This window comes from Podarcis bocagei, assembly GCF_964188305.1.
Source record: "Podarcis bocagei genome assembly, chromosome: 13".
NCBI classification, from domain to species: Eukaryota; Metazoa; Chordata; class Lepidosauria; order Squamata; family Lacertidae; genus Podarcis; species Podarcis bocagei.
Genome location: NC_138138.1, coordinates 41,479,624 through 41,499,199, shown reverse-complemented (window position 1 = coordinate 41,499,199; position 19,576 = coordinate 41,479,624). Strand labels below are relative to the sequence as shown.

Here is a 19,576-nt window from a genome sequence, read left to right as displayed (position 1 = left end):
GTCACCAGACTCTGTTTACATTCCAGAGACATTCCAGGGTGTTGGAAGTCTCACGGGAGACGGGAGACAGATGTGACCGTTACTGGTTTCCTGTTCCTTTGTTTTGTTTCAGTTGCTCTCTGCTCTCACAGAGAGAGAATGTGTTTTCTGTCTGCGTAGTAAGAAATAAAGCATAGCGATGTAGCCATAAATCTCATCACTTCCGCGTGCTGCTTTGATTCTCTGCTGAATGGGAATGTGCCTGAGCCTCATCAAAGGCTCAGGTCGTTAATCATGTCAGAGGGCGATTCCGAAGGACTCGGCCAGAGGAAGATGAGCTTTATCAGCTCAGTCAAACGCAGATTCTGACATGCACCACATCATGTGATCAATTATGCAGGGCGGGGCTTACCTTTTCCCTGCCCCTGCCAATATTTTATTCAAGTTAGCTCCCCTGCCCTGCCCTTGGGTGGACTTTCCAATGTTATAGTCATGGCCTCTTTCCAACTATCAATGATAAGCAAACTAGCAACCAAGGGGAGGAAAACAATTAGGTGCTTTAAGGTAAAGCCAGCTTTATCCCCATAAAAAAAGAGAGAGAAGGCAAAGTTTTGGGTAGAAATCTATCCAATAATCACACTGATTTCCTTCTGATAAGGAAAATTCTGGGTTGAGAGGCTATTCAACTGCCCAGGTCATCGGGACTGAGGACGTGGGTATGTGTGGTCAGAAAGGAAGGAAGTTCCAGCCAAAAACCAGAGCAAAACAGCTGTTAGTAGACCAAGATCTTTATTGCTGCACAACAGGTCCCCATGAGAGTAAGAACCCCGAGCATGGGGCAACATTACTTTCAAAACTTTTCCCAAATCCCCAGAATACATTTCACCCAGCATCACTTATACATCATTACTACTGTGGGTTAAACCACAGAGCCTAGGGCTTGCCGATCAGAAGGCTGGCAGTTCGAATCCCCGCGACGGGTGAGCTCCCGCTGCTTGGTCCCTGCTCCTGCCAACCTAGTGGCTCGAAAGCACGTCAAAGTGCAAGTAAATAAATAGGTACCGCTCTGTCAGGAAGGTAAACGGCGTTTCCGTGCGCTGCTCTGGTTCGCCAAAAGCGGCTTAGTCATGCTGGCCCACAAGTTCAACATTTGCTGACTTTTCCAGACACCTTTCCCAACACCTCCTAAGTACCCACCACCAAAAGAACAATAACAGTCTTTACATTTCCTTGCCCTCAGGGCAGGGGCGTATGAAGGGGTGGGGGTGCAGGCAGCCCCGGGTGCCATCCCTGAGAGGGGTGACAAAAAGGCACATTGCAGGGGGCTCGGCTCACTGCTGCAATGCATGGCGGATCGCCCGCCCGCCCTGACGATGATGCAGGGCACGGGGGATTGCCCAGCTGTCACCAATGTAGTGCGTGGGGATCACCCACCCTGCCGCCAACACCGCAGCATGAGGCGGATTGGGCTCCCTTCGCAGCTGTCCCCGCAGCGAACACCACAGTGTGCAGCAGATTGCCCCCCCCCCGTGCAGCTCACCCATGCAAGAGGGATTGATATCTGGGAATTGTAGCTAAAGTGTAGGTGGGTTCAGGGGCTGCGGCAGGGGGAGGCAGAAGGAGAGCCTTCAAGGGGGGAGGGGGGAGGAAACAACAACAACCGGGTTCAACTGAAGGCTTATTCACAAGGAAACCTATATTGCCAGCCACCGCTTCTGCCACCATGAAATGGTTGAGATTTGAAAGTGGTTGCCTTGGGGTGGACCGTGTCCAGAGAAGTTTCAGACCGAGTGAGTCTTTGCGCCATTGCCCCGTACTCCCGGGCTGCTCTCTGGGGGTGGGGGAGCCGTGCTGTTTTGCCGGCGGCCTCCCCTTTCCCCTGAGGGCCCCAGGAAGGCTTGGGAGACGCGGGCCCTGATGACGGGACGCCCAACTCCTGGTGCTTTCATGAGTTCCTGCTTCTGCAGTCATGGTGGGAGATAAAGGCAAAAAGAGTCCTTTCCTTGAGGGTTAAAATGACGTTGGAATTGAAAGAATCGGTCAAAGTACTGATTTTATATTAATTTCTAAAGCTAGGTATCTTTTTCTGAGCTGTTTGGTTAAAAGGAAACATTTTGGAACAGTCTTAGATACAATGTATCAAGAGCTGCTCTGCGGGCTCTGAATTCTGCCCGATAGGGGGCGCTGTTCAGTAACTGCAATTGGCTAGCTGGCAAAATCCTGAGCTTCTGATTGGTCGGTTGCCGGCAGCATGCGAATACAGAGTTCATTGATCAGTTTTATACTTTACATACAGAAATCGCATACAAAGAGACAGGCTTTTTGTTTATTAGAAAAGTGTGTGTCTTGTGCTTATGCCTCCAGCCAAGAGAGGACGGAGGACTATCTCATAAGGAGAGAGATAGTTTCCGGCTGTATGTTACTTTTCTAAGCTAAGTCTGCCTTCTGGGATCAGAATGTGAGTAAACTCTTTTTATACTTTTATAGAAGACTGTGTCGTGTCTTCTCTTTTATGAGGGAATAAGGGGGAAATACCAGAACAGTTATTATAGAGGCTTTAGCGAGCCTGAGCAAACGCATCCGCTGTGAGTTTAAAATGGGGAATGTTACTCTGCTAAAATTGTGGAACTTGTTAACACAAGTTTGAAAGGCTATAATCAAACAATATATCCTCTCCTGCATCCCGGAACATTCCCACGGGGGGGGGGGGAGAACTTCAGATTTGTATTGATTTGTATTGATTGGGGGGCACCTGCTTGTGGGAATGTTCAGGGATGCAGGAGATGATATATTGTCTGATTTATATCCTTATCCAACTTGTGTTAACAAGTTCCACAATTCAGCAGAGTAACATTCCCCTTATTTTTAAACTTTGCAGCGGGATGCGTTTGCTCAGGCTCTATAATAACTGTTCTGGTATTTCCCCCTTTATTCCCTCATAAAAGATAAGACACGACACAGTCTTCTACAAAAGTATAAAAAGAGTTTACTCACATTCTGTTCACAATCGGATCCCAGAAGGCAGACTTAGCTTAATGAAGTAACATACACTTGGAATCTATCTCATAAGAAGACAGTCCCTTTGTCCTCTCTTGGCTGGAAGCCAAGAGGGCATCTTTGGCTTAGTAGATGTTGTTTCTTCGATGCGGTGAAAGAGAGAGAGAGATGGCTGCCCTGCCCTGTGCTTTTGTCATTACCTGCACAGGTGAGGCCACGCCCACCTCTAGTCACATGCAGAGGAAGTCTGTCCCAGCCCAGAAGGAAACAGGAAGTTTACCTGCTGGCGGGACAAACATTCCTCCCCATGTGTAAACATGTTCACTCTAGGAATGTTGTACTTGACTGCTCTTGTGTTTCACATCCTACACTGCTCCCCTGGCCCCTCTTGGCTGCGACCATGCTGGGAATCCAGACAAACCCGCCCACCCCCCCGCAGCGGGAGCACGTGGAATCCACCTTTGAACTTCCCCAGATCCGACTTCTGCAAGCCCCCCAGGGCGCTGAGCAGCAGGGGAGAAGGCGGCTCTTGGGTCTTGTCCTTGCCCAACGGTGCACCCAGCAGGAGGTGCTAAAGTCAGGGGTGAACGATGGCGTCATGACACCTTGGGTGGGGCATTGCTACACAGCGCGCATGTGCAGCATGCACTGTATATAGCGACGCCGCACATGCGCTATACATAGTTCGGACGGTGGTGGGATCCCTCCGTAGCCCCTACAGCCGCATGTAGAGGATCCCCTCCCTTTTTTTATTTAAGTACACATTTTGAATGTTGAATGTTTTGAGATTTTATTTGCTTATTGTGGATGTTGACATGTATGAGAAGGATTTTTGAGAATTTATGACAAACCAATAAAGATGATTTTTTTAAAAAATAAAAAAAAAATCCTAGAATCCTAGAACTGTAGAGTTGGAAGGGACCCTGAGCCCTTATGTTGTTATTGCAATAATAAAAAAACAATGACGACAACAATTGCGCAGTAGGCCAGTTTAGCCAGTAATTGCTTGGTGACAGGTTAAGAAAATTACATAGGAAACTGTGTGACGTAGGCAATTTCCTGCCATTGTGTTGTGGTTTTCCTGGTTCAGTTACAAAACGAGATAGAGAGAGAAGCGAAAAGGGCAGTTATGCGGCAAGACGAGGCTTTCAGTGGAAGAGCCCACTCCCCAGTTTTGCTAAGTAAGTCGTCCCCCTTCCCCAAAATGTAGCAAAAGCGCTAATGAACCTCAACCACCTTTACTCTACTGCCGCTTTAAACCACCGGAGTATCTCATTTCGCGGCAACTCGCCGAACTCGGGACGAGGCAAAAGTTTCGCTCCCCTCCAGCCCCCCCCTCGCGATCCTTAGTATCCACCGCTGCCAGGGCCAAAGCTAAATGGGTCGCCAGAAAGCACTCTGGGCTGTGAGCGGTCCTCCCAGGGCTACGCCTCCACTCTGGGCTGCTAGCGATCCTACGGGGGCTGCGCCTCCACTCTGGGCTGCGCCCGATCCTTGGGGGGCTGCGCGTCCTCTCTGGGCTGCGCCCGATCCTCGGGGAGCTGTGCTTCCTCTCTGGGCTGCGCCCGATCCTCGGGTGGCTGCGCCTCCTCTCTGGGCTGCGCCCGATCTTCGGGGGGCTGCGCCTCCTTTCTGGGCTGCGCCCGATCCTCGGTGGGCTGCGCCTCCTCTCTGGGCTGTGCGTCCTCTCTGGGGTGCGCGTCCTGTCCCGGCTGCCTGCGCCGGCGGCACCTTCTTCCCCTGGCCCTTGCAAGGCATCCTGAGCCCTGGAGGATGAAGGACAAGAAGGGAGCTGGAGCAGCTGTCCCGCGGAACCGACTGACCCAGGGCCCTCAGGGGAGTGGAGGAAGATCCGCCAACGGCTGCCCCGAACCGGGGGGGGGGCATTGGCCACTCAGAGGAATCAAGCGGGGCCGGGAAGCTGCCGGCAACTCCCTTTCAAAGGCGCAGGAAAATCTTCCTCTGCTAAATCAGGAAAGGAAACACGGGGGGGGGGGGGGTTAGGGCGCGGAGGGTCGAAAAGGGGTGGACCCCAGGCAAGAAGGGGCTCTACCTACTGGCTGCGCTGGAGGGTCCTTCGCAGCCCCCGGAAACATTTTACTAAGAAATAATAAATTAAATATTCGATTGTCTGTGAAAGAATTCCTTGCAAGGTGAAATGCGTGAGGAATTGAATGGGTGGAAGGGGGAGGGTTGGAGGAGAGAGATAATTTCTCCGTGGCTAGGGGGCGCAATCTGAACGCTTCTGCCAGGGGCGCAAGATCAGCCTGGCCGCTGCGCTCCCTCCCCAGCCGCTCCTTACTTTTCCCAGTGGCGGCCAGGAGCTCCTCGGCGCGGTCCTTGCAGTTGATGGCTTTCAGCACCCTGGCGGTCAGCTTCAGGGCGTACTCCTCGGCGTAGAAGCTGATGAGCAGATCTTTGAGGTCCAGCGCATCCACCTTCTGCAGCCGCCCTCGGGGGATGTTGACGTAGCCCTTGGAGATGGGGAACCTGTTCAGCTTGGCCTTGAACCTCCTCAGCTCGTCCTCGTTCAAGTTCTCCAGGCAGGCCAGCAGGCGGTCCTCCGCGCTCCTCGCCATGGCGCTCCTTCAGTGCCAGCAAGAAACGAAACTTGCTTCGCGGAAGCTGCAAAATTGAAAGCAAGCATCGTGCCTGGGGTGGGGTGGGGGATGGGGATGTAGGACTCGGATTGGTGCAGCGGGAGGAGAGAGGCGTGGCCTGAGTGAAAGCTCCAAAAGGTGGCGGAAACGCTCCCCCGAGGCTCTCGCGCTTTTCTCTGTCTGTTTTCTTAGCACGCTGGGCAGAGACGGTTTCTCCCATTATAAACATTTGCTTACAAAAGGTGCTCTGGCAGGGGCGGAGCAAGGCAGGTGTAGCTGTAGGGCAGCAGGTAGCCTCCTCGGAGGCCCCGCGATCTCTCGCCCCCCCCGAAAAAAAGAGTTCAGCAACTTTTGTCACTGCCAGTTGCCACTGTCTCTTGAGAGTTGGACGTGCCTGCTATAAATAAAATAACACAAGCCAAAACACAATCCATCCTGTAGATTTAAGTCCACAGTATCTGTCCACAGTCGCCTGCTTGTTATCAGAGCCCCAGAATCCACATTCCTTTGTAAGAAAATATGAATTAAAGTCAAACCATTTTTGCAGACAAATATAATAATAAAAAATAATAAATCAATTGGGGGAGGGGGTTGACAAGAAATTTTCCGCACTAGATACCACCTCACCTTGCTGCGCCTGCTTCCAGGCGCCAAGTTGTGCAGACAAACCCTCCAACATTTCTCTGATGAACTTAGGGGCACAACAACAATAACAACAACGTTATTATTTATACCCCGGCCATCAGACCGGGTTGCCCCAGCCACTCCGAGCAGTTTCCAACATATATAAAAACATAACAAAACATTAAACTTTAAGAAAGACTTAATTCAGGGCTGCCTTTAGGTTTCTTCTAAAGGTTCCCTAATTGGGGGTAGCAAAACTCCATACCCTCCAATATTTCTCCGATGAAAATAGGAACATCCTAAGGAAAAGCGGGACATTCCAGGATCAAATCAGTAACCTGTAAATCTGGGACTGTCCTTTGAAAAGAGGGACACTTGGCGGGTTTGCAGTACACGGCTCTTGCAGGAGCGAAATTCTGGAGAGATAGGGGTGGGGGGACTTGGGGGGACGGAGCAGGTTTGTAAGAAATAAAGAGGAAAGCCATGCGAACAGCCAGGCGCTTGTCTGTTCTTGTAAACATCACAGAAATCAGACCCACACACAGGCAACCCCTCGTCCCTTTTCTATAAACCTAAGGCGCGAGTCTTTCATATATTCCGCTCGAGGTTTCTGATAGACTGACAAAGCAAACCTCGGGCTCGCCGCTTAATCTCTTTTTCTCCCATGTCAGAGACTTTTGACGCACGACAGGCAGACATTCAACAGGTGAAAGCTTTATGCGCGCGCGCGCGCACACACACACACACACATTTATTTCTTTATTATTTATTTATACCCAGCCCATTTGGCTGGGTTGATTGGGGGGACACCTGCCCCCCTTGGCTGAGCCCATTCTGGCAACCCAGACGAACCGCCTCGCCCCACCCCCCCCCGCAGCGGGAGCGCGTGGAATCCGCCTTTGAACTTCCCCAGATCCTACTCCTGCAAGTCCCGCAGGGCGCGGAGCAGCAGGCGAGAAACAGAAACTCGGCTCTTGTCCTTCCCCGACAGCGCGGCGGAGCCCAGCAGGTGGCGCTAAAGGAACACGCTCTGTTTCCAAGGTTTCCCTGGCCGTTTGCGTCGGCTCCGATTGGCCGCGCGGGCGGAAGGGGGCGGGTCCGGAGCTCCGGGCTCCAATTCTCATTTTGCTTTCGCTTTCCTCCCGTCTGAGGAACCTTCTCTGCTCTAACAGCTTTCGCTTTCGCTTTCTGTCCTCCGGAAGGGAGGAGGCGAGGCTTGGGGGAGACAGCCTTGTTGCAATTGGGGCTCCTTCCTCTCGAGTGGAGAATTTCCTTCTCCTCTCCCGCCTGTGTCTTTGGCTCGCGGAAGGGCTCCTCGGGGCTCTCCTTCCAGGCCTCTCCCGAAGTGCTGCCCGGGGAGCTGGGACTCCAGAGCCCGCCGAAGGCGTTTAGGATAGCCCGGTTGAGGGCCTTGAGAGAAGGGTCGGGTGGGAAGGATATCGCTGAATTCTTCATTGAGCGGGTAGGCCCTGGAGGCAGTATCCAAATTGTCCTTCCCACGGTCTTTGCATAGAAGAACAGATTCAGAGCAGAGCCCCAGCTGCGGGTGTGTGTGGACCAAGAGTAAGATAGGAAGAGGATGGAGGCTCAGGCAGTAGGAAATTCTGCTTTGAACAGCTGAATGGATTCGGTAGTTGTTGTTGTTTAGTCGTTTAGTTGTGTCCGACTCTTCGTGACTCCATGGACCAGAGCACGCCTGGCACTCCTGTCTTCCACTGCCTACCACAGTTTCGTCAAATTCATGTTGGTAGCTTCGAGAACACTGTCCAACCATCTCGTCCTTTATTGTCCTCTTCTCCTTGTGCCCTCAATCTTTCCCAACATCAGGGTCTTTGCCAGGGAGTCTTCTCTTCTCATGAGGTGGCCGAGGTATTGGAGCCTCAGCTTCAGGAACTGTCTTTCCAGTGATCATTCAGGGCTGATTTCCTTAATTCAGTACTCAATGTTAAAAACACAGGAGCCCAAAGGGAAGGCATGAGATCATTCAATGCATGTAACTGGATCCCCTGGGATAGATCTCTCCATTTCTGCAGCCTCTGCTCCATTCAAGGTCAGCAATAAGGAACCTGTTTTTGGCCTTCAATGCCTTGTAGAGCTGATCCTTGCAATAGTGGTTCCAGCCAGGCACCAGTGTGTAGAGTTCCCTCATTTTTTCTTGGTTAGTTTCCCTTGAAGAGATTTTTTGGTACTGTTCTTCATCCAGGATTTGGCCATGCAGCATATCCAGGACTGCTGCAACATTGGTGGTCCGCTGGATCAGCTGTTCCCGGTGCTGTTCAATGAAATGGCAGTCAGAGGAGCTGGGTGGATGAGCATCTATCAGACAAAAGACGAACAATTCATATTTAAAGGGGGGAAGGTATAGAAGATGCTGCAAGAGACTGACCTCTGGTCGGAGGTGGAGCATCCAGGACTTAGCTTGCCTCCAAGAGCTTCTACCTCCGCAACAATTTTGCTCCTGGGACAGTAGTAATGCAAAGCTCACTGGTCTGTCAGCAGCCATGGAAAGGCAAGAGCTGTGTTGGTCTGCTGGAATCCTTGACCAGGACGTGAGATGCCTGGCTTCATATCTTATCTCTATGGTTATTCACAAAACAACAATTACTAAAACAATTAATGCTAACTTACTGAGCTCCAGAAGGAGTTCACCAATATGGGCCACCCCAGCTTATCCACTGACACTTCTTATATATGTCAGTTACCAAGTGCAAAATAGGACTTTGCAGGTGGGCAGATTTTGGTGAGGCACACTTGTTACTTACATATTATGTTATTCAAAAACCAAGTGTAAAACCTCTCAGACATAAAATTCCACTGACTATCTGCTTTCTAAATCCATGACAATTTAGTATGCAAGAGACCTTTGTCCTTGGGAGAAGACCTGGTTACTTGAGACCATGTTATAGATTCCTACTGACCTTGTGCTGAGTGCAAAACAGAAGGCTTCAAGTCTTCTGAAAGAGGACAGAAAAGAGGGAAGTTAGACAAACTATAATTGGGATATCCTTATCAATCCTTCATCTCAAGCTTTGGTCAAATCATAGAGTCCTTCCTTGATCAAATGTTTAAAGGTGGCTAACCCAGAGTTACCCTGTCTGAAATTTGGCAATGTTAATCCCCTCATGTTTCCCAAGTTTCACCACTTATATGAAATAACAAACAAACAAAAGGCTATAGCTCTTTTGGTTTCTGAATGCAGCAAATGAGATTTTTGAAGATTTGTTTTTTTCTGGATTGCAATTCAGATCAGGACTCCAGATTGGGTTGGGCCAGATCCATATTAATGTGAACTGAACCAGATCTGGAGTTGACCCTGAATCGTATTTCAGTTGGGCGGGGGTGTTGCATTGCCTTAGTATCTAATACTTTATCAAATGCTTACTCTTTGCACCTATTGGGAAGAAGGATGGGATACAAGCACAAACACAGGGGAAGTGAATAAACAATTAAAATAAATAAATAAAACTTACCTTGTGCTGGGGGCAGAACAGAAGAAGTCAACTCATCTGAAAGATAACAGAAAAAGGGAAATCAGAGGGGGAATGTGGCTGGAATGTCCTCCATTAGCCTGCTTCCCAATGGATGGTCCAACCTTTGGTCCTCTTTCAATCAATGCTCACCGTGTCTCACACAGGCCCTCCACACAAGTTCATCCTTCTTATTTATCAGGTTGAGCTCCAGTTCATCCTGCATGTGCTGAGCACACAGTTCAATGTACTGCTGTTTCATGTCTGCATTCAGGTAGTTTAACTTCAGTTCCTGTAAGAATGAGTGAAAGATGGACTTCTGTTGGTCCAGTGAGCAGGACTAAAACAATGGGTGGAAATTGCAAGGAGGTGGATTTTGGCAAAACCTTTTGGAAAACTTCCTAATGGTAACAGTTGTTACCATTGGGACAGTGCCTTGGGAGGTGGTGGCCCCAACTTCACTGGCATTATTTAAGAAGAGGCTGCACAGTCATCTCCAAAGGGATTTAACAGGTATTTGCATCCTTTGGAGAGCTTGCACTGGGCAGGGAGGTGGACTGTAGAGGAAGGTGGAAAAGATGACTCCCAAAGTTCCTTCCGGCTCTATGATTCTATGTGCGAATGTTGCTTAACCCACAGCTTTCCACCCAGCCCTCCATTCAAGAGGGTAAGCAAAAGGCTGAAGAGCTCTGAGCTGAGTTTCTCCTATTCTCATACCTCACAGGCTAGGTACCCTCCCAGCAAAACCTTTCACCCTCTTCGCACTGTACCTTCGGATAGATTGTGACACCATCTAACTTCTGCACAAGGAAGCAAGAGCCAATCTTAAGAGGTTTCATGGTCACAGGATTTTTTTGCATTTTTCGTGAATGGCACTTCACTTCATACTCATGGACAGCCTGGAACGAGCAAACAAAGTCACTTTTGAGACATGCAAAGAAGATGACAAACTGCTGGAGGATTTTCCAACAAACTGAACTGGCAGAGGTTCAGATATTCTCTGGGTAAACGCTTCCAAGACTAACAACATATAAGGAAAACTAGGTCACTTTGACACTCAATACTGAATCTTGGTCAATGGATTCCCTGTCTTTTTTCCACCATGGAACCCAAGAAACCACACATGCAGTTCCTAATTAACCCCCCACCCAGGCACTGACCAAACCCTGACCTGCTTGGCCTCAGCAAGATGATGGCTTCATATGCCCTCAGACCAGATCCTTGCTCTGATCAACAGGATCAAGCGAATCATCTTGTAAATTTTTGGAACCTAGTAGAACTGGAGATTCCTGGTTACCTTTTTAAAGGAAGAGTCATTGGGGAGGAGGTACAGGTGGAATTTTGGAGCAGAGTTTTCCATCTTTTCATAGAGCAGGGCCACAGCGTGCACCTTTATCTTTTGCTTAAACCAAAACTTTTTGAAAACTGCTCCACAGGGAGATAACTTGGGGTTTTCCAACACAGCATGAAGTGGTCCCACTCTGGCTGGCTTCTGCAGACTCATCATCCTACCGACAAAATGTGCTATGAGGACTTGGGAACCCTTTTTACCTATCAGAGGAAGGAATGCAAATGAAACACAGTTTAATAGTAGTTAGCCTGTAGACCCACTGCCCTAAGGTAGGCACTTAGTTCTTACGACCTTTTGTTCACCCATTCCCGAAGACTCCAGAAGGTTCAAAATACTCTACACTGGAATGCTGTTATGCTGTTTCAAGTGATGGCTGACCATCAATTTATCCAGCCTTTTTTTTTTTTTTTTTTGCATAACTGGCTTGCTTTTTTTGATAGCCTGTGATAATAGATGCTGCTTTATGTCTAGCACAGATTGTCTCAAATGAGCATCTGCTCTCTGTTGCCCAGATTCCAATACTGTAAGACATGAACTGGCTCTACTGCAACAAGAAGTTCCTTAGCTGAGGCACTGCAGCAAAAGTGGGTATCCTCAGTCTTGGGGGCCAGAGATGGTCCTCTAGACTTCTCTGCCAGCCCCTTAGACCTCTCCTTCCACTAATCAACAGTTTTGTCTGGATTGAGATTCACTTTCTGCACCCACAATGGATCTGGTGGTCCTTGGAATAAAATAGCTGCAATTCAAATCACACAGCAGCATTTATTATCTGAATTGGTAGTAAGGAATGGAAACTAAAGTTCAAGGAGCATCTGCACGTCTTCCCATAATGCAAATCAAGAGCAGTGATTTACCAAGGTGGAAACCAGAAAACATGGGCTATAGACAGCAGAGGTATTTTGTCCTTGGAAGAGTGTGTAAACACTGAAGAGGTGTATACTCAAGTTCACATGAACTATTCAACTACCATTTATTATTTATTAGATGTGTATCCTGTCCTACCTCCCAAATGACTAATCTTTACCCATTGAAATGAATTGACCCATTTAGTCATTCCTTTCAGTGGGTTTACTCTGAGTAAACGTTAGTCAAACCCAACGCTTGATGCTGATTTATTGCCCTACTGTTCTCACAATCAAAATGGTTTAAGAGGGACAAGCATGTTACAAGTGGGGGAAAACAAGAGCTTAGGTTAGGAAGCCAAGTCTCCCTACTTCTCCCTCCCAACCCATGATAGTCAATCCCATTTAGGATTCTTGTTACAATGGTTATGGAAGCTTTCTCTTACCGTACCTGCAAGACACAAGAAGTGAGGGAGTTGAATAGCTGACACAGACTCGACTGGATCTGCTTGGATGTTGAGCAAAGGGCCGGCAACCATCAACTTCCATGCATCCCACCTGTTCAGGTGTTTAGGCCATGAGTCAAATTGGTATGTGATGGTCACAGCTCCCCTCACCTCAAATATGAGATCAGTATAACAGCAACGGAAAGAGCCAGCCTCAGTAAAGCATAACCTGAAAGCAAGCAAGAAAAAGTCAAATGGGGAAGGGGGTGGAACACATTCCTTTGCTGTTAAGAGAAATCATAACTCGTGTCCTATGTGCTTGCTTGGTAAAACATATCATGTAGTAAAAGTTTAACACTGCCTGAAATTTGTGGTTATTCATCCTTGGTATTCCTGCATCTGATATAGTAGCTGACCCACAGCTTCCTTGAAATAGATCTTGGTCACTGCTAGTGATCTGCCACATAAATGTGCAGCTACAGATGTAACCTGGGTGTGCCTTAGAGAACAGCAACATTCATCATGATTGTGCGATCCACATGAGCCGAGTCTACAGAACATTCCCAGAAGGTAGGCTGAAAAATGTGTGAGATAAATTACTCACTTGTAGGATGTATGATTCCCTTGTAAATCCAGAACCACCTCTGGGATGATTTTTCCTGGAAGAACCTTTAACAAAGCAGTAATGATTAATATTGATGCCAATTCACGTGCACACCCACCCAATCTCATCTGAAAATAAGAATGTCCTTCTTCCCCCCAAATCCTCAACAGGCAGTTTAGTATAGGAGACATTCCACGAAGGTAGGCTGAAATTGACGAACTCCGCTACAAGCTGAATGCACATTGATTTAAAAATGTTAAAGCACCAGAAAAAAATGTGTGGGTTTCAAATTGATAACATTCAGTGGACCGTCTGTAAAATGTGAATAGGACTGATGATTCTACCCGAAACTGAAATCACAGTGTGATAGTACAGAAAGTCAATTGCAATTCTATTTACTTCCATTGCCAACTGTAGGGAAACTGCTTTACCACTATCTATTGACACACACACAAACCAACACCAACGGTTCTAAAAAGTGTGGGATGTATTATTACTAGAGCAGCCAAGTACAACATTTTCCTGTTGCCTAGAATGGACACACAGAGGAATGTGGCTCCAGACAGAGAGGACTTCCTGTCATACCTGCTCTGACGCTTCCTGCCCCTTTGTGTGACCAGGTAGATGGGCATGACCCTGGCTGGCCACACAACCATCTGTCTCTTGGACTCTTGCTCTCCTGGCTCTCAGCCAGTGCGTGGCTCAACCTTCATATAGGATGGAGCCCAAAAGCAGAAAGTCTGAGATGTAGCTCAGACTTCTTTTCACTGTAACCACAAGATAAAGCCTGCCTTCAGATTACTGCTGTGAACTGAATGTGAGTTAAATTTTATTCTTACTCTTAAAGAAGACTGCGTTGTGTTATTATTTTAAGAGGGAAATAAAGGGGAAACTTACCAGGAACAATCCAGACTGGACAAGGCAGAGTGGATTGCTTAATTAAATGATTCTAACGAATCATCAACTTGCTTCCAATAAGGTGCAAAAGGATTCCCCCCCAGCTGTTTTCTCACTAGCATGAGGAAGGATAATGTCAAAACAATATATCCTCTCCTACCTTCCTTAACATCCCACAAACAGATTACTTTCCACAGTAAACCTGAATTTCAAGTTTGGTAGATTCACCTTGAAAGTATCCATGTATTCCTCATTCCTGTGGATGGTAATGCAAATCAGATTGAGTCCAGTCCCTTACCTTACTGGGACACCTGCTACACGGGACACTTCCCCCAAAATCTGCAGTCTCATCTGTCTGACTACTGCTTTCTTCTTCTACAAACTGGGGTTTTTTCTCACCGCAGCACTGAGTGGGCAGGAATCTGGATTGAAATTTGATTCCACTCTGTAAAATAAGGACAATTATTTATAATCCCACATAGCTGTACTGTGATCGGAGGAGAAATTTCATTGTCCTTGAGGATTAGGAAGAACCCTAAACCAGACTCACCTTGTGCTGCGTTTTGTACGACCGCCTCTGTTTCCAATTGTCCATTTCTACGCATTCCACAAATTGGTGACAAGTTTTCATCCCCCTTTCCCGAGTTCTAATCGGCAATTTGTGACCTTTCTCACATTCTTCGAAAATGTGTTCTGGGTCCTTTTCAGGAATTTTCCATAGGTGTTTCCTTCCCGTGTGGATCATCTCATCACTAGACATTGTGACTTGTTGCAAATTACCTGTTGTAGAAACGTTTGTTTGCTTGTTTTGACATCAGCAGAAAAAGAACGAGAACCTCAACAGGGTATGAAAAGCTTCCCTATACGGGATCCTACCGCTTGCCTGCCTAATTTCCCAGGGCCAACTTTCAAGGTCAAGTGACTCTCCAAGGCCGCAGATAGAGGCAAGTCTTTCCTAGCCCGGCTTGCCATTTTTCAAAAATAACTGTTGCAAAAGAAGGTTGAGTAAGAAAGTGTTCTTCAGAATAACGCACAGAAAAGAGATACAATATATTCGAAATTTCGTCCCTGCCGTTTAATGTCCATGTTGAGGTGATGCAATGGAATAATGAGAGGGAGAAGGAGAGCAAAGCGGGGATATGGGAAGGGAGGCAGGGGATTCCCAAGGCGTCCCTCCAATTTTGTCGCCACGCGCTTGTACAGTTGGACCCCGGGAAGCAAACCTCCCCTCTCCCGGCCAACGTTTCCATAGGAGATCTGGGCGAAGCAACGGCTCCCCTTCCCGAGGTCCTTACCTTGCCTGCTGCGGAGGAGGCGCTTCTCCGCCTGGCGCCGGCCGTCGATGGTCCTCCGCGCCTCGGCCGCCACCTCCACGGCGCTGCTCTCGCGGTTGTGGCGGAGCAGCTCGACCGGGAACTTCTCCAGCTCGCCCTCCTCGGAGCGCGCCGGGGTGAGACTCAGGGGGCCACGGCTGGCGCCACGGAACAAGCGGAGACTTGGCAGCCGGGATGCTCTGCCGCAGCGGAAAGAATCCTCTTCAGAGAAGCACCCGTCCCCAGCGCAGCTCAGGAAACATTTCACCGACAGCATTTCCCCCCCACCCAAAGGCCCTGCAAGAGCGGCTTCCTTCTCCTTAACGGGCTACTTCCACATCCCTCAGGCGGAGAAGCTCTGCGCGGGTTTCTGGCCTCTCCCAGCCGCCTTCCCTGCCCGCTTCAGTCGCTCGCCCCGTCGAAGTCCCGAGAGGCAGAGCCCCGCTTCAGACACCAGGGGACTCGACGGCGGTGACGGAGACCGCGATTGCCGCGGCTCGCTCCTGCCCGGCCCCCGCTCTTAAGCAGTTGCTCTGTCTCTGCCAGGACGCCGAAGCCTGCTGGAGGCTTTCTGCGACGTTTCGGTTTCTCTCCTTCGCACGCGACTTCCTCATCCCTGGGATCTTGAGACTCTCGCCTTCTCCGCCTACCGCCCCCAATCGCCTGGGGAACCAGAGGAGCATTTCCGCTTCAGACACCAGCAGACTCGACGGCGGGGACGAGATGGCCTGAAGGGCTTTTTCTTCCCGCTGCTCTCTCTTTTCCGCCCCCGCCCAGCCGTGCGCTTCGGCAGGCGCGCAAGTTGCGCGGCTTCGGAAGGGCTCCGAGGGGAAGGACTCTGAAGTCTGCTCAAGCTTTTCTGAGAGAGGTTTTTCCTACATTGTGGTAGAAGGGAAGGGGTTTCTTGTCCCCGGGATCCAAAGCTGGGAGGAGGCCGGGGAAAAGCGGGAGGAAGGGACAGGACGCAGCAGGTGGTTAAGCAACCCACACCGTGCTGATAAATGAATTTTCAGCCTCATAGAGGTTCATTTGAAAATAAGACATACAGTGGTACTTCGGGTTACAGACGCTTCAGGTTAAAGACGCTTCAGTTTACAGACTCCGCTAACCCAGAAATAGTACCTCAGGTTAAGAACTTTGCTTCAGGATGAGAACAGAAATCACGCGGCGGTGGCACGGCAGCAGCGGGAGGCCCCATTAGCTAAAGTGGTGCTTCAGGTTAAGAACAGTTTCAGGTTAAGAACGGACCTCCGGAACGAGTTAAGTACTTAACCCGAGGTACCACTGTACTGTAGAACCTTTAGTGTCATCCGCCCAGAGATTCAGGCACCTTCTGTGTCAGCTTTTAAAGCCCTGCTGAAAACTGTTCTATTCTGCCTGGCCTATGCAGGAAATTAATGTTCCTTCCATAATGGTTAAGTGATGTCTGGTTTTAACTTTTTTTTGGTTTTTTGCATAGTTGTGCTGCTGTAAATCACTTTTCTATATTGCGTATTAATCAGGGGTCAGCAAACTTTTTCAGCAGGGGGCCAGTCCACTATCCCTCAGACCTTGTGGGGGCCCGGACTATATATTTTTTTTGGGGGGGATGAACGAATTCCTATGCCCCACAAATAACCCAGAGATGCATTTTAAATAAAAAGACACATTCTACTCATGTAACCACACACTGATTCCCGGACCGTCCGTGGGCCGGATTTAGAAGGCGATTGGGCTGGATCCGGCCCCCGGGCCTTAGTTTGCCTACCCATGGTATTAATGGTATAGCAGTATACAAATACTTTTATAAATAAATGCATGAATCTGCTTCGCTCTCTTTTGGGGGCGATTTGGTGTGTGTGATTTGGTGTTGCCTTTTAGGATATGCATAAGTCCCACCAATATTAGCCGAGTTGTACACGAAAAAAGAACCAGGACCTCCTCACCCCTCTCCTTAATTCCAGAACTGTATTGAAGTAGTCAGGATGCCCTAATGTGCTCTCTTTGCATTTGACTTCCTGGCTATTTTGGGAGGTTGCTGATCCCCATTTCCTCCCATTAACATTTAGTTAAACAAGACATGTGATGGGAAGTCATCCTCCTTGGAGGAGAGAGGAGGAAGGATGGTTAGGAGTTGGGGCAACCTATTCTCTGCACCAGGTACAGTGCAGTACAGTGGTACCTCGAGTTACAAATGCCTCAGGTTACAAACGCTTCAGGTTACAAACTCCGCTAACCTGGAAGAGTTACCTCAAGTTGAGAACTTTGCCCCAGGATGAGAACGGAAATCGTGTGTCAGCAGCGCAGCATCAGCAATGTATTCTATTAATGTATTCATTAATAGGGAATCCACAGAGTAACTTCTTTGATACACTTTCTGTAAGACCACAGGACCTCTTTCTCATGTCTCTCACTGCCTCAAAAAAAAAACACCAGATTTGTTACAAAAGGTTTTTTCCCCCCTGCCTAATTTTTCACTTCCTCAAATGATTCTCGGAAGTCTCATAAGCCACAGATTCAGAAGGAAAGCAACAAAATGTTAGTTTCTAAGACCTGAATATTATCCCTTGGGAGCTGTATATTGGAGTCTTCATCTCAGTACAGACGCTGTATTGTGTGAAAGTTAAAAAGGCTAAATAAATAAATAAACAAAAAATAAAAGTTGGGGGGGGCATTTATCCCAATTTGTTTGCAGGGAAATTAGATGGCAGCATTTGCTCTGATTCATTTGCAGGAAGGCTAGATGTTGCTTCAAAGTAAGTGCTGTCTGACATTTCCCACCACATTTTTCTGTCAGTTTCCTTTTGGGAAAGTGAGAATGTTGCACAACAGCTTCAAATCTGCTTTAATTGTGCAAACTGAATTTGCTCATGTGTGGTTGGAATCCCCATTCAAAAATAGCGGCCGTCTTGGAGTGTCCTATGATGCTTTTTGGGAATATCCCTTCTCTTGGCACAACCGTGCACTTAAAAATGCTGATTTTTAGCACAACCCCATTCTTTTAATAATTTCTGGTCCAATTGTCCCCTTATGTAAGCTGTGAGTCTTGCCAGATTTATGTATATGAAAAAACATTGTTCTGGAGTTAGTATATTGGTATATAATGAATGATGCTTTACAGGGTTAAAGAAAAAGAAAAATGGTGTAAAAAAAATAAAAAGTACCAAGGTGGAAGTAATCTAATTAGACACAACAATACAGTAAGAGTAAATTTTTTGAGGTCTCAGAACAAAGGAAGGAAGTCAATTTGTGTTTATGTACGTAATGATATGGTTTTTTCTGTAGATGTGTGCTTTTTTGTTTTTGTTTAGTTTAGTTTTGTCTCCTTTGTTTCCCCCCTTTTCTTTTTCTGTTTTTTTTATATGTTCCGGGGATTTTTGTTTGTATAGCATTATTTTGGATTCAATGTTTGTAATTTTTGTTATGATTCTGCATTGAAAATAAAAAAATTCTTAAAAAAAAGAAAAAGAAAAATGCTGATTTTTGCAGCATGTGGTTTCTGCAGGACTGGAGAGAGAGAGACGTTCTGGTGGGATGAAGCTGGAGGAAAAAACAAATTAAAGGCAGCTGAGCCGGGTGATATATTAAAACGACATCAGAATCATCTGGTTAACTCGGTTACAACTCCACAGGATGAAAGGTGGAGTGATACACCATTATTTGCATTAGTAGCAAATCAGTAACAGAATATTCCAGCATGCCTGCATTTAGCTGTATATGGTGTGACAATTGCCCTTCCCTTCCTAATGCCAGCAGTTGGAGCACATTCAGTGTGTAAAACTTCAGACTAGGCTGATTGGGGAAGGTCCATGACTCAATGGCAGAGCGCTTGCTTCCATGCAAAAAGACCCAAGGTTCAATCCCTTGTGGTCTCCAGGTAGCGCTGGGAAGACCCCTGTCCTGGACCCTGAAGAGTCACTGTCAGTGTCATTAATACTGAGCCAGGTGGAACAACTGACATGAGGCAGCTTCCTGTATTCCTGTGCTCTCAGATAAGTCCAGCAATCCAACCTGGCCTGCATAGATAGGGACTAGGGTTGGCAAGGCGTGCGGGCTTGAAGTTTCAGATCCCTAAGCGTGCCCTTATTTTCAAAGTTTCTTCCTCCTTGAGAGGACTTCTGTTCCTCCTTTTAAAGGCCAATAATTGGAAAGTATTTCTCAACTGAGGGATATATGGCCTTCTGCTGACCTTCATTTCCTTCCATTAGCTTTTAGGTAAGTAAGACATGCAACATGACACCAACCCGCCAGGAGAGGAGACAGCAGGAAGGAGAAGACAAGCTGTCAGAGCTGCCCGAGGTCCCAGCTCACAAAGGACCAACGCCAGTTCGTTGTTATATACAAAAGTCTTTATTTAAGTTCAGTTTCGCTTTCACAGCCGCAGCGTGCAGCTCTACATCTGAAACTCTAGACCGCCGAAGCTCCGTCTGAATCTCCTCCCCCCAGACATCAGTTTAAGACTCTAGCCTTGCTCCAC

The 19,576-nt window shown here is 47.9% G+C and overlaps 2 protein-coding genes across 2 annotated transcripts in view; both read right to left on the bottom strand.

The window, feature by feature from the left end:
• Window positions 1–15,646, bottom strand: part of LOC308570858 (caspase recruitment domain-containing protein 8-like) — a 54,908-nt gene extending 39,262 nt beyond the window's left edge. The window contains exons 1-11 of the mRNA XM_081165887.1: window positions 15,103–15,646; window positions 14,358–14,587; window positions 14,106–14,252; window positions 12,911–12,975; window positions 12,312–12,535; window positions 10,965–11,218; window positions 10,438–10,566; window positions 9,821–9,959; window positions 9,671–9,706; window positions 9,119–9,154; window positions 6,539–8,516 (exon numbers count right to left, since the gene is read on the bottom strand). Coding sequence (XP_081022013.1) covers window positions 8,185–8,516; window positions 9,119–9,154; window positions 9,671–9,706; window positions 9,821–9,959; window positions 10,438–10,566; window positions 10,965–11,218; window positions 12,312–12,535; window positions 12,911–12,975; window positions 14,106–14,252; window positions 14,358–14,587; window positions 15,103–15,397 — 1,887 coding nt within the window. The 5' untranslated portion in view covers window positions 15,398–15,646 and the 3' untranslated portion in view covers window positions 6,539–8,184. The remainder of the gene's footprint in view (window positions 1–6,538; window positions 8,517–9,118; window positions 9,155–9,670; window positions 9,707–9,820; window positions 9,960–10,437; window positions 10,567–10,964; window positions 11,219–12,311; window positions 12,536–12,910; window positions 12,976–14,105; window positions 14,253–14,357; window positions 14,588–15,102) is intronic.
• Window positions 3,741–5,829, bottom strand: LOC308570894 (uncharacterized protein). Its single transcript, XM_081165955.1, has 2 exons — window positions 5,279–5,829; window positions 3,741–4,742 (listed from the first exon to the last, which is right to left on the bottom strand). Exons 1-2 carry the CDS (start codon window positions 5,553–5,555, stop codon window positions 4,351–4,353), a joined length of 669 nt encoding a protein of 222 aa, XP_081022081.1. The 5' UTR covers window positions 5,556–5,829; the 3' UTR covers window positions 3,741–4,350.
• Window positions 15,647–19,576: the final 3,930 nt, after the last annotated feature.